At 31.4% G+C, this 15,761-nt stretch overlaps 1 protein-coding gene across 1 annotated transcript in view; it reads left to right on the top strand.

Moving 5' to 3' along the window:
- LOC145675369 (dynein intermediate chain 2, ciliary) overlaps positions 1-15,761 on the top strand; it is a 105,910-nt gene that overhangs the window by 80,354 nt on the left and 9,795 nt on the right. Inside the window, exons 7-8 of the mRNA XM_081745772.1 lie at positions 8,824-9,074; positions 14,067-14,244. Coding sequence (XP_081601898.1) covers positions 8,824-9,074; positions 14,067-14,244 — 429 coding nt within the window. The remainder of the gene's footprint in view (positions 1-8,823; positions 9,075-14,066; positions 14,245-15,761) is intronic.

Here is a 15,761-nt window from a genome sequence, read left to right as displayed (position 1 = left end):
TGTTGTGGGCCCTGATCCACAAAATTCAATATATTACATCCAATCAAAAATTTTCTTGTACGCCCCATATTTTGACAATTACAAAGTGTGTGGTCAAAACAAAACTAACAATTTACTCAGTATGATGTGCTTATTCCGTTAAAAAAAAAAAAGATTCAACTGCCATTTAAAAAATTTGTGGGCCCTGATCGAAAAAAATCAATATATTTCACCCATTCAAACATTTTCTTGTACGTCCCATATTTTGAGAACTATATATAGTATAGCCAAACCAAAAAGTAACAATTTAGCCCGCATGATGTGATTATTCCGATACGAAAACTCGATTTAGGGCCCATTCAAAAATTTTGTGAGCCCTAATCCAAAAAATTCAATATATTTCATACAATCAAACATTTTCATGTACGCCTTATATCTGGAGAACTACAGGTAGTGTAGCCAAACCCAAACTAACAATTTACTCAGTATGATGTGCTTATTCCGTAGAAAATACGAAAACTCGATTTAGGAACCGTTGCTAACTTTTGTGGGCCCTGATCCAAAAACTAATTATTTAGCAAGATCGCAATCTTTTTATGCACTTTTTGGATCATTTTTAAAATTCTGAGCCAAGATCGCTATCTTTTGATCCATTTTTTGGATTATTCCTAAAATTCTTGTTTTTATATATTTTTTATATTTATATATAAGGTGATACAAAGAAAATTTAGGGAATCAATTGATCTGATTGAAGATTTGTTTGAACCTATTTTATAGAATATTTTAGATTTGTTAACTATATTCCTGTTAACTGCACATTTTTAAAAGATATCTTTTTAATTTACATTTGTATTATATCTTTACTTACTCATGAAGTATATCTATAACTTTTGTCAATTTTTAAAGTTGCTTCTTAGATAAGTTTCGAGAGTTGTCCGCAAAATTTCGTTAACATCTTATTTGAACTACTTTTAAAATGGAATGTGTACGTTTAGAGAACTTGTGGTTTGATCTTACAATGTACATAGTATAATATAACAAAAAAAAAAAATAGTTTTTACGTACTGTAACACTGTAATCTCACTTTAATTTACTATAGTATATTTTTCTTTCTTTTTTGCGTGAAAGTAACATTTGAAACCGAATTATTTCTTTCAAATTTATACGTGAAATGAAAATTGTTTTTCAAAACAACTATGACATACTCATTGTATAAATAAATGTGAAATATTAGTGTTTGTTTGATTTATTTGTATTGATTGAAGTCAATACTTCGAGTGTAACTTTGACCACTTATCAACAAAATTAAAAAGTCGTAGACCAGTATAATTTAAGCAAGTTACTTACTTGATTTGAGACATATTTTTGGAGGGGAAGAGTAGAAATTTTACTGATAACATTTTTTTTATTTAACTTTTCCTGTATTTATGTTTAGCGTGGCCTTGTGAATTTTGTTTACTTTTTTTTACAATGTAGAAACTTACCTAGGGATTTTGGAGTATGCTCATAGATATTTAAATTGTGAATAGTGCTTCGGTGATATTTAGCATTTTGATTATACTGCTTGTTTATTATTTTTTTAATAACTTCATTTACATAATGTTGTGGCTTAATGTAACGAAGTATTCCATCACATATTTTATACTCATACGGTAATGCTTTAGTTTAATATGTATGACAATGACAAATTGGTGTACCTCAACAAAAAAGCCCTATATTTTAAAATGAAGCATGAAAAAATAATGCATAAAATTAAAATTATTCTGTTAATATGTTTTGTACTATTTATATATATGTTGTAGCTATAGATGAAATTTCGCGTTCGCCATCTGGAAAATAAATATTTCTTATTTAGAATGCGTAAGTTACAAGGTTATTATTACCAGGTAACACTAATAAGTCCCTATTCCCTGTTACCAAGAAATAAGTCCCTATTCATATTTCGAAAAGTAATAACCACGAAAAGACGTTACCAAGAAAATGATGTTTGTATCTACATTAACACTACATATTTCATTATGTATAGATGTTTTCTTGTGTAGTAAAAGAATCCCTGATATTACACTTCACTTTCTCCTGCAAATGTGCTCTGTTAGAAGGGTAATGTGTGGTCAGTTCTTCAGTTTCCCAGTTGCCTCACGATACTGAAACAACACCGAAAAATCATTAGGAATAGAATTTGAGAGCATTCACGCTAAGAACACATTTGTGTAACAAAAAAGTTTATTTCTAAATTTCCTTCGTATGTGGTAAAAATGAAATTATTATTATTTAGCATAAACATTCTATACTACTATTCACAGTTTCAAATACATATACACAGGCCGGTAGCCAGCCCAAAAATGTAGGAAGGGGGGCGGCTGAAGTTAGGGGAGCCCGATCCAACCATATCATAGTTTATCACCATATTATATAGTTCATTTGCAAGCGTACCGTAAAAAGTTTAGGGAGGGCAGCGAAAATTTAGGGGGACAAACCCCTAGATCCTCCTGGATACGGGTCTGCATATACATATATATAATTATTCCAAAATGCTATCTCCACTGGTTTACCTGTTTCCGTGAGGTTACAAAAGTCAAAGAGCGCTGGTGTTTTCAATGTGAAAACCCAACTGGTGTCGGCAGCGCGGCCAGTCTCTGGTCAAGGAAACACCGGCAAGGAGGAACCGATGTGGTGACCACAAATTTTAACTAAATTACTAGTGCCAAGCCGCACTGATATTCCTTGCTCGTTACAATCTCTTGTGCCAAAAATTTCCTATTATTATTATTATTATTATTATTATTATTATTATTATTATTATTATTATTATTATTATTATTATTATTATTATTTCACACAGGAAATTTGAAAATAAAATGAAATCTGTAAGTTTTACGTCCCACAGTTATGCCGGTTAGGCTAAAGGAGACAGTGATGATAAGTAATGAATGAAATGGTGGAATGAAGAAAGTGGGAGAAAACAGGAGAACCCCGAGAAAACCTATGCACACGATGTTCGTCCACCACAAAGTTCACTTAGCGCGAGCTGGGATCAAACCAAGGACCCCATGCAACTGAGATGAACTCTCTACCACTGAGCCACCGCGGCCCCCACACAGGAAATTTATCTGCTATCACAATCGTCTGATAATTTATATTTGTATAACCAATCACCAGGTGTAAGACTGAAATACATGAGATGCAAGAGGCACCTTGCTATGTTTGAAGTAACCACAAGAACTCCGAATGAGACTAGACGAATATACTAAAAGCAATAGGTTTAGCAAAGAAAATAAAGAGCGCCCCCTCCTTCTCAGTGCCATAAATCTGTCCTCGAAAAGGACGAGAGGGCTAGAAAATTTCATTCCACAGATGTGATATGGACAGAGTTTAAAAACCTGTTTTAAATGGCTAGCCCGAATTTCCCTCACGCTGCTAATACAAACAGGGAGAAGCAGATATCGCACTGTTGCAAATCTTCACATGAAAAAAAGGGGGGAATAAATAACTTAATTGGAGATTTTTAGTAAAAATATAAGCTCATATAACAAATCCTTTATTATCGACCTGACTCTATGCAAATTTTTATAAGGATTTATTCATTGCTTGCTGAGAAAAACACTGAATAAGCTGAACACTAAGCATTTTCTGAATAAACATTGAGAAATCTTAATATTATGGAAATGGTTCCCCGTTTCTCCTTTAGAAGCAGAAGTTTTGCAGACTCAATGGCACCATCTCGACAAATTCGTCGTCTCTGTAATTGTTTATACCAAAAGTTTCAAAGCTGTGACTTTCTACTTTCTCCAAACTGACTATGGCTCAAGAAGAGTGCTGAAACCTTGATAGAGCAAGATTTCTACATGAATCGAAAAGCAGGCAATTCGAATATCACAATCCTCTTCACTTAAATGGTACAGTTTTATTTTCTGAGGTTCCACTTACATGTTTTGCGACAACTTTGTTTGAAAGTTTTGTTAGTTTTAATATTAATTCAGCAACTTTTAATGCTTTGGTCTGTATTGACTCAGACAATCGATTTGCCGTCGCCTGCTGTTGGCATGCTAGAGCTATTATTTCGTTGTAAATTTAATACACTTTCATTTATCTATCTATCTATCTATCTATCTATCTATCTATCTATCTATATATATATATATATATATATATATATATATATATATATATATATATATATATATATATATATATATATATATATATATATATATATATATATTCTAAACTAACTCTTAGTATTCTTAATATCTGGTGGCTTTTTTGTGTACTCTCTTCTAAAGAATTTTTAAATTCAACAAATCATACTACATACTGGTTTCGCCTTAACAGGTTTAATTTTAGTAGCACACGTATTCGTGTCAGACGCAAATCTCCCAAATGAATCGTTCACATGATTACGGTGCTGTGGCCAACATAAATCAGGAGAGACATTAATTATGAACATAGTGTAGAACTAGAATCTACTCGATGTATTGTATGAAACGATATGTCTGAGTCATTACCAGTGAGCAGCATCCACTTTTAATATTTTTCTTAACAATTCTAATTACCTGCCCCATCTTTGATTTCTAGAACATTGATTTATCTGGGGAATTATTTGTCTGTTTTCTTTGTAATGTACTGGAATTTTATTGGTTTGATTTTACTGGTTTCATTTACAAATCTATTTAAGTGTCAGCTACATCGTGCAAAACAATTTTTTGGTATATAGTTTTAATATTTAATAATAATCTAATTTCATTTAAGTAATATAAAATTTAATATTTAACTCAAATTCACTTTGAAAAAGCAAGGGACATTTAATTAGGCGTGAAGAAAAAAAATCAGTAAAATCACATCATTAAAGTTCCAGTTCATTTCAAAGCAAACAGAAAAATAATTCTCCCTGTAAGTCAATGGAATAAAAAACAAAGAAGATTCTCAACACCGCTTCAAAGTTCATAACTGATTACTTTTACAAATAATCTATATAACATTGGAATTTATGTGATGTATTATTTCGAACTACGTTTTAATAACTTCTAATATATATTTACACAAATAAATTACGTAAAACTACAAACTATTCAGTGTATTCTACCAAATGATACGTATGTGTTCATTATTTTGAGCGAATTACGTTCAGTTTTCATGTTTCAAATAACTACGCATCTAATAAAGTTAGAAAAAAATTAAGTGTTACTGTACTTTTTCGTACAATAACGTGCTCAATCAAGTTGTATAACTATTGGTCATTTCTAGGAATCCATATTTTTGTAATAACACCTTGTCTGTTATTAATATTGCAACCCTAAAAGAAATGTTTTTTTGTTTGTTTGTGGGGTATTGGGCTTCAAAGTTCTCTTCCGAAAACTAACTTTCCATTTTGGAGTTACATACCATTTGGGATCCGAGTAGTCCAAATGTTTTCCTTAAAAGCTCTTAGTTATAATATTAAGCAAAGTATGCAATATATTCAAAACTATTCTCGTGTACTGTTATTATTTGTGTATTATCTATTGTATATTGTATTATATCTATATTGTATATAGGGCTCGAAATTGAATGGTCTGTTTAAGATTTTTTCGTAACATTATTCATTCTGAAACTAAAAGAAAGTGAAGAGCTTTAGTTTGCTAAGAAGAAATCTTAAAGAACCACTGAACATAATCATAATAAGTTTTCTTCCGTATGAGACCAAATATTCACAATATAATGCTTACCAGTGAAAACAGCTGTTCATAACAGTCTCAAAATGTGGATTTAGTGGCAACCACATTAGAACAACAAACTAAAATATTGTGGAATTTCACACTAGTTTTTAATTTGAATAACAGTTCTTAAGAGCAGCGAGTGAACTGCTAAAATACAGGGACAATAACCAGGGGCAATCAAAAACCGGAATTAAGTCCACGGTATGCTCGGCGCAAATTGTTCTTTATAAGAAAAGTAAAACTACAATAGAAGATTTAAAGATCCGGTGGTAATAAAACTGGCTCTGACGACATTCCTAGTGAGGAAAGAAATATGCAATTAAAGTAACAAACATGCAGGCACCAAGTAAGTTGTTTTTGTTTATGTTTTTATACTTCCCGTAATGAATCCATAATTTCAATGATCGAGAACGAAACTATATACCACCCGATAAAATATGATATAGTGGCTTGTGATTATTTATAGTTACAATTTAAAATTTTTAACAGTAGTAAATATGAAAATATTGCTGATAAAAGACATATCAGACAAAAAAATCATCTTCCTTTCCTCTAGAACTTAGGTAGCACCAACACTAGCCTCGATAACCGACTGAATTCTGTTTGGAAGTAGCTCCACGATATGTTGCCGGTATGCCACATCAATGTGCATACCCTCGCATATCAGTACATGCTGTAATTGGGTGAAGTACGAGGAAGCCTATTTGTGCGTGTTACTCATTACTTCAAATAGACACATTGAGTAAACAACTTCATTTACTGTCACATCTTTGCTCATATTCCTTGATTAGGAAGAGTAAATAGATTCCAATAGCATGTCCTTTATTTGTCTATTAACGAAAGTTAAAAAAAAGGCATACTAAAAGTGACTAATACATATTCTTTGAAGGGATAGGTTGAGTAGATCTCCATATTTCTATTTTTTTCTTTTTTTGTGCCAATTATAGTGAAAGGGGGGGAAACAGAATTGTTTCACTAGCTATGAACAATATATAAATCATTTTTTGGAACACATTAAGGACTTTAACTTTCGTTTTCTAAAGCTCATACAAGCTAGGGTCTGTCTCTTTTTTTAGCTTGTAGTCTCTTTTTTTTCAAGTTAGTCTTAAAGTCTCTTTTTTCAGAATAAGTTATTATTATTATTATTATTATTATTATTATTATTATTATTATTATTATTATTATTATTATTATTATTATTATTATTATTATTATTATTATTATTATTATTATTATTATTATTATTATTAACCTTCAAGTGGTAAAGAAGTTAAAATTATGGAGCATTATTGTGGGATATGCTATTCTTCAAATATAGTAAAGGTCTGTATGTTATTTGTCTTATTAATAGTCAATACTTAACTTTTTCCCTATGTTTCTTATCATGAGAACCTAATTTTCTGTATGCGATCCTGATTCGCTGAAGAAACTATACAAAATAAATAACTGACTGTAGATCGTGTTCCTGTGTAATGATTTTCTAACCTCACCCCTCGAATATGTAATATTTAAAAATAAGTAAAAAGTTATTATAAAGGTTGTGAGTTGGAACATTTGAAACAATTTTAAATCTCTCTTCTTTTAGATTTATTGTTTTTTGGAACGTACTAAAATTTATCTGTGTAATGCTATTCTTTTTAATTTTCTAACGAATTTTCTTGTCTTGTATATTCGAACGGTTGGCTGCTGATTTGTAACGTGGAATATTAACGATTGGAAAGTGCAAATTTAAAACTGATTGGCTACTTAAAAAGGACAGCAATGGACTTTGATCTCAGCATGGGCATCAAGACACAGTGAAAAAAACTGAAATGTTTTACAAACTTTGTGTGTGTACAATAGATTTTCAGACAAAGTGTTTCCCACGCTCTTCTTCAACATTGTGATTATGCTAAACATAAAAACATCGCTTATGATGTTCTCGGGTCTAAACAAATGGTTTTAGTGGCTGCAAATCCATGCAATTCTTCGGAGACAGTTCAAAGTGAAGATCCTGGGCCGAGTTGTAGTTCTTCATCGCCTTGTGTTAAATTATATAGTTCTAAGAATGCAGCAACAATATCTAAACTCATTTGGGTTATGAAGTCAGTATGTTTCAACTATTCAGCGTCATCGTGCAGCGGCATTAAGCAAACTGCAATGTTTCCAGGTGGTGTTCCGACTGATTTTTCTTTAAACCCTGAAAAGAGCGATGCTTAATAACTGACGCACTGGGGCCATATTTTCAACAGATGATTTCAGATGATGTGGGAACCTCTTTTTATATTGTGTGTTTTGACGAGACAACCAACGTAGAAGATAAAAAATAATTGTGTTCGTTAATATACTTTTGTTGTAAAAAATATCTAGTTAAACGTATTAATGTAATTTTTATCAATGATACATGTACACACCATACCCCATCCAAGACCAGAAACTAACGATTGAGAGTAAAATTTTATTGGTCATTGTTTTATATGGTAGTTACGTTGAGTATGACTTGTTAATTACGCTCTTTTCATTTTTTCCTAGTTGAGGATTATTTTATAAAGAAATATACATAGATAATTTTTGGTGCAAAACCATGTATTAAGAATATAGATATCTTGATCGTTTCGTAACTTGGTCTCTTTTTGTGTATCTTTTTAGTCTCTTTTTCGACCATTATAATCTCTTTTCTCTCTTTTTTTGTTTAGGAGTGATTTACTACTCCTAGCCTAGCTCATAGTTTGTTTACAAATTAGTTAATTATACGTACGTAGTTTATCATTTCAACCCTTATATTCCAGCGTATTCCCCTTACTTCTGCGTACATCGCCATCAGATACTACAGAATAAAATAAACTAGAAAACAGTAATACGTACAGAGATGTAAGGCAAGTGAACATCGAGTGGTAATAGATAGGTATTCGATTAAATTTAGCGAGGTAAATTTTGTGCTCTCCCACCGGAAATCGAACCCAGGACCATGTTCTCCTAAGGCATACGCACTAACCAATAGACCAGCAGGAACGACTTTCATTTCTTTTTGTTCCTCTTCTTTTCTTTTAGTTTACTTATTTTAGCCACAAAACTACATTAATTGTATAATTCATAGATAATAATCAAGTGAAATTATTTATGTTTTTTCAATTGTATTTATGATGTATACATTTTCTCTTAATTTCAGATGATTTTCAGAAACCGGTAAACGTTGGCACTCTTTTGTTGTTTACGCTGAAAGATCCATCCTACCCTGAATATATAGCTACGTTACCGTCCAGTATGATGTGTTGTGATATCCATCCAGAATTTCCTAGTCTTATAGTTGTTGGACTCTTTGATGGCAATGTGGCTGTTTTCAATGCTGATATTCCGAAACCAAAAGCACAATTTATAAGCGATTCTGTTAACGATAAACATAAAAACATAGTATGGCAAGTAAGTATAGTGTCTACCACATATGTTATGGTTTTAATTTTGTAGCATGTTTTACTTTCGATATTTGTTGGGAAATGTAAGGCAATTAAATATTCTACATTTGTACATCACCGATTCAAATACAAATACTAAGAGAATACGGTAGGGGTAATTGGCCTTTCTAAATATCTCTTTATTAACGTGTTTTCTCTGAACAAAGTAATACATCTGCATTGAATATTCATGTTAAATTACCTTAAAATTGAACTTCAGATGATTGTTTTTTCAATATTCAAATAGGGATGACAATAATTATTGTTAAAATCACATCTCAGTGCGTCAGTAAGTTATAACTTAAGACATTTAATCTATTTGCTTGCTTCAAAGGCATATACTGAATGTTTTCATGACGTTGAGAACAACTTGAAGGAATGATGGACAATGACCACACACACACACAAAAAAAAAAAAAAAAAAGCAATTTGATGTACGGAGCTCCTGTCCGGACATAATAAGTCACAATATTCCACTTAAAATTGACCCACGATTACAAATACTAACTTGGACTAAGTTTAGTATACGTCTATCTCTTAATAATTGACGAAATTTTCATTGGGTACTGTCGTCTTCCTCAGCAACGTTTTCTTGAAGCATCAACTGCAACTTCGTAAGTACATCACATGCCATTAATTGTTCTGATTCAGAAGTATCGAACGAAACCTTCCTTCCAGAAATAAAAATATGTATAAATACTTCCCTTTTACCGGTAACAAAAGTTACACTCTTAAAACTTTGACAGCACCACTCAGAATTTTTTCTTGAGTTTGCAGTCGATAGTTTAAGAGGAAGATAGAAATTCCTATTGAAAATGGCGATAATTATTTAAAGATATTATACGAATCTTAGTCCAAGTTAAAATTCAAAGTGTAATTTAAAAAGGGGCACTTACCGAAAAGGTTTGGCATTAAATTATTATGAAGTAAGTTAGGTGTTATGGGCTTATTAAAAAGTAGTGACGTTTAAAAAATATTCCTTTTTCCAATAACTTTCAACACTGGTAAAGATCCAATCACTTTTTTTTTCCATTAATTTCATATTCAGCCTTTTCTAATTATTTTCTTGTTGTCCCTAATTATTGTCTGTTTGTTGCCCTAGCGAATTAAGTGTAGACACTTATCAAATCTTTTCAATTAGTATCACTTCATCACTTCAATGTGTATTAACGCCTGTCCAATTTTAGAGATGATTTTGATATTTACTTATATGTTGCAAAAATAAAAGATAATGTTAACTCCTATAAAGTAAACTTAAAAAGATGCAACTTAAAACTTTTAGTACTTAAAAAGATGCAATCTAAAAGGTAGTAGATGAGATCAAATGTGACTTCGAGCTTTTTAAATGTAGTGTGATTACTTTAGAAAATATTCTATTTGCACATAACCAAATAACTTTCAATATTTTAATATTATATATATATATATATATAACACAATAATTAGGGACAAATTTAAATTTCCATCGCAATTTATAATTTTTGTATAGCATTTTCGACAGCAATGGATTCGGAAATTATTTGATTATCTTACTATTTTATGTGGATATAAAAAATAATAATATTTTTTTTATATTATATACTAGCATCAATTACCAGCTTTGCTCTGTTAAATTAAGAGAAAATAGTAATATGTTCCATTAGTCAGTCACTTTTTACTATCACTAAAGCACTCTCTGATATCAGTTATTTTCGATGACTTATATTTCTTTCCTCTCCCCTCGTGGCTGAATTTAGATTTAAACGGCATCTGAAATGTCACTGTTCATCATAGCGATCCCGTAAACTATGGATTTGGCACTAATATCGGTCATTTTCGAGGATTTTTATATTTCTCCTCCCTCTCCTCCCCCATGTTGCAGGGCAAGGCATCGGAAGTGTCATTGTTAATCTCAACAACACTGAAAACTGTGGATTCGACACTGTTATTGATAATTTCGAACATCTATATCTATATCTATATCTATCTATCTATCTATATATATATATATATATATATATATATATATATATATATATATATATATATATATATATATATATATATAACCCTCCCCCTAGTTGCGGGGCTGAATTTGGACATAAACGGGATCGGAAGCGTCACTGTTCAATTGAGCGAACACGAAAACCATAGATTCGACACTAATATCGGTCATTTTCGATCACTTATAAATGTCCCCCCTCTAAGTTGCACCGTCAAAGTAAAATAATAAAAGTCATCTCAGGCTCGAATTTAATCTATGTTGAAAATTTGATCGAGATCGGTCTGGTGGTTCAAGAATGATTAAGTTGCATATATGTATTCCCAGCCTCTCCCCTAAGTTCTACTTCAAAGTGATATGACAAAAACCATCTCAGGGCCGAACTTCATCTATGTTGAAAATTTGATCTAGATCAGTCGGGTGGTTCAAGAGTGATGAAGTCACAAATACAGTTACTTTCATTTTCATTTACAATATATATATATATATATATATCCCTCCCCCTCCCCTAGGTTCTACCGTCAAGGGGAAATTATAAAAAACTTTTCAGTTTCGAACATCATCTATGTTGAAAATTTGATTGAGATCGGTCGGGTGGTTCAAGAGTTATTAAGTCACAAACTAGTCACTTCTATGTTTATTTATATTGAATTTTGTATATCTCCCCTTCCTCCTTCTGCCCTACGTTGCTCCGCCAAAGTGAAATGATAAAAGACACCACAGGCACAAACCTCATCTATGTTGAAAATTTGATCGAGATCAGACGAGTGGTTCAAGAGATTAGGAGTCACAAACATAGTCACTTTCTACTTTATAGTATAGATATAAAAAGTATGTAAGTTAGTGAAAAGCAAAATAGAGGAAAGATAACTTTCTTTTTTCTATTTTGTCTTTCTATAGGTTGCTACAGATCATACTAGATTCGAACATGTCCATTTCGAGCTTTGTATTAAGTAGCCTATTGAATCCGTTATGCCATCAAGAAACGGGGAAATAGCATTCCACAATACCTTAATCTCATACAAATATTAATTTTCAAACTCAATATTGTAGCCAAATGATGTCCGGATCAAGTTTGTTTTTCCATTTTTTAAAAAAATTGTAAGCTGAATGCTACTTTTCTTTCGCTATTTTAATGGAAAAAACTTTAAAAAAAACTAGCAAAATAACATTTCTAAGTTAATGCCATGAAATAAGTATGCAGATGTATCATGTATGAACTTCTTGTCCTAGAGTTTGAAACATCAGAAGGACAATAAAGGAAGTACTACTGAAGTCCTGTGTCTTCGCTAGTTTATAATTTTCGAAAAGTAATCTGAGAGTCTTACATTTCCAAAGACCATTGAGGTGCTCTGTCTCAATATGCTATAAAATGTCGAAGTGTGAGTGGTCTCTTTTCATCAATTCTACCGGTAATGCCGGTGTCTAGACCATAGTGGGTTGGTATGTATTATTGAAAACGAAAAAGGCGTCTAGAGGAAATAGGGTTTCGCAGGGGAGATGTATCATAACTATATTATGAGATCAAAATAGAACCTTCCTATCAAGAAGAAAAAGTACATTATGCTGTTTTCTTGTAAAAATTGGTAATTTCGGTAACAAATTATAATCATAGTTTCGTTGTATTTTCCGACGTAATTTTTCGTTGACATCGCAGTTATGTGATTTTATATCGCAAACTGCGATGCAATACCGCTTTGAAAAAACTATATATATACATAAACGTGAAGATAAACTTAGGATTATGATATTAGGTGGGACATTAGTAGCAATGATAAAGAAATTTATAGTTTAAATAATGGAAATGAAAAAGACCATATTCAAAGTACTTATATTAATTTATCTATATATCTATCTATCTATCTGTCTATATATCTATCTGTCTATATATCTTTCGAGTAAACTGGAAAAGAAAGTTGAGCATCCTCATGCAATTCATTGCAATGGCACATACCAAACGATCTTCTCCTGCCACCTGCAGGTACATTTCCGAACTTCAACTACCTACATATTGATCTGTAGTTCGATCCCAATCCATTGCACCTAATTTAATTTCACCGGCAGTGGCGCTTACCGCTATGTTCGCCGGAGCCGTTCATATATATACGCGAAAAGTAGTTATTCATCTTTTTAACGCACATATGGTACAGCTTTGTGTAAATTTAGAAAAACGATTTTATTACAGTTATTAAGTGCAGGAAAGCTGTAATAAAATTGGCAGCTTATTGAGAATTTATTAACAAAAGAACAGGGTTTTTTTTTTTTTTTTTTTTTGAGTACCCTATATTTAGTTACTGGTTTTCGTTGCATGGTAAGAATTATGTGAAAACGTGTTGAAGATTAAAAAAAAAGTGCTATTTTAAGGATTATTGAATTGAAATTATTTTTTTAGTTTAACGTCCCACGTTTATGCCTTTTAGGATAAAGGAGACGAATGATCAATTGAAGCGAATGATCGTAAATCAATTTTTTTATGCTCTTCGCCCAGGAATCGAATCGGGACCGCGTGCGCCAAAGGCAGTAAGGCCTAGAAAATGCGCTTCTAAAGTTGATTCCCATTCTACTTGAATGTTTCTTATGCAAATATCTGCAGATTCTCACTCTTTCTCCAATAACTAGAGTTCTAAGTGGCTCAAAGAGTTCAAAAGTGCTGATTCCTTAGTTTTAACACAAACGGACCTACATAGATCTTCTCCTGGACTCTTCATTTTCAGTTTTGTTTTTTATAGTGCTAGGGTAGTCAAGGTTATTGTACTTTCATCTCAGTTTGCACCATAAGCATAAACTGTAAATGATTTTATTGATTATAACATTTTCTGCGAATTTAGTATTTAAATAATAACTTGTGTATCGTTAACTGATTTACCTTTAGCTTTTCCTTAGTTAATGTTTCCAGTGTTAATACAGTTGTATAATTAAAGTATATCAAAATTAATATCAGTGCACATTTAGCTAATGCAACTCTCTTCCATGTTATAGGTTCGGTGGGATCCAAAGTCACTAGAAGACGAGAAAAATTTCTTCTCTATTTCGTCTGACGGTGAAGTAATTAAATGGGTTCTAATGCAGAAAGATATAGTTAAACAAACTATAATCATATTGTACCTGTCCCTGGACCCAATACCAGGTCCTGATGGCACAATGATACCTTTGAGAGGTTATTTTTAATTTGATTTTAACATAAATTACGATTTAGTTTATGTATTTCATGAAATTTGTGATCCTAGAATAGACTTTTAAAGTGAATGATTTTTTGTACAAGAAACATATATATTTTGCATGTGTGTTTATACATATACCTATTTTCTCTTCAAATGAAATCTTTTGTTTGATAATATAAATTACAACAATTTAAAAGATGATTTGTTGATATATGTCATCCTTTCCAGCTGAAAAGTCACACGAGATTTGGCCCTAGAGTTTAAAGAAAGATCCGAATCCCATGATTTCATTAAAAAATTAAATATATTTAGAAAATTATTTTGACCAGAGTTTATTAGTATTTACCTCAGTCCACAGATTCTCGTGAAATGAAAATTAGTTGGAAATGAAATATGTAATAATGGATAGTGGGGTATTTTAAAATTTGATTTGTTTTGAATTCATCATAACAGAAGACTATTGGCATAACAGCACGACTATGGGTTAAAATAAGAATCTGTATTTATACAGACACATTCAGATTAGAGCATTCGTTCGAAATTGTACAAAACAAGTAGTGATGGTTAGCATAGAAGTTATACATCCAAAACACAAAAAGACAGTAATATTAATAATACAATATAAGACACTTAACATATACCTACAAGCATGCACATATAGAATTAGTAAAATTTGTTAATCTTTCTTATGCATATATAGGATTAACAAAATAGAGTTTAAAAAAAATTAACATATTAAACGCTTTATAAATGGAAAACCGTTTGCGTTATTAAGAAGCATGTGTATTATCAGGAAGTCTAAACAAGTATTGAGCCTTTTGCACACGAGATGGCATTAGTGTCACAAATCTCAGGGTATATGAATCGCGATGGGTCAGACCTAACGTCATTTGACATTTGACAATAGAAGCTCGTAGATCTGCAAAAAGTATTGGACTTCTTCCAATCAGACGAAAGATATTGCTCGGTGAAGATTGGTGAACTTCTAGGAAAATTATACTATATCTTATAATATAAGAATCTTTACACTCATATTTCACCACATACACCACTGAATGAAGTTGGATCTACAAAAATGTTTTTTTGTAATTCATGAAAGATTTTTTTTTTTTTTTTTTTTTTTTTTTTCATTTTGTAGTGGCTTAAAGCGTATTCACAAATTGTATGTTTAGAGCACTTTCTGATAACGTAAAAGATAGACATGGAAATGAAGCCCAGTTTTGTTCAGTACCTATTCTCACTGAATTTTTCTATGTCTTAAAAAATCTTTGGGTAAGTCTTTTAGGATTAAGAAACCGGGACTGTATACAGGGAATGATAATTTAAATGGGAATTGAATTCTATGATACATTTTATGAATAAAAATCACAATAGAATGTTAATTTCTTTGTTTTTACACAAATTTATATTTTTATCAAAATTTCGTACTTAAACAATTTCATGTGTGTTCACACCATACTTCAATATTTGACAGATGGTGCTATCGTAACCATTATATTTATTAAGTGGAATA

Source organism: Thermobia domestica, chromosome 2, assembly GCF_964235325.1.
Source record: "Thermobia domestica chromosome 2, izTheDome1.hap1.1, whole genome shotgun sequence".
Classification (NCBI taxonomy): domain Eukaryota; kingdom Metazoa; phylum Arthropoda; class Insecta; order Zygentoma; family Lepismatidae; genus Thermobia; species Thermobia domestica.
Note: the sequence above shows the minus strand (reverse complement) of the source record. Positions and strands in the feature narration are given on the sequence as shown.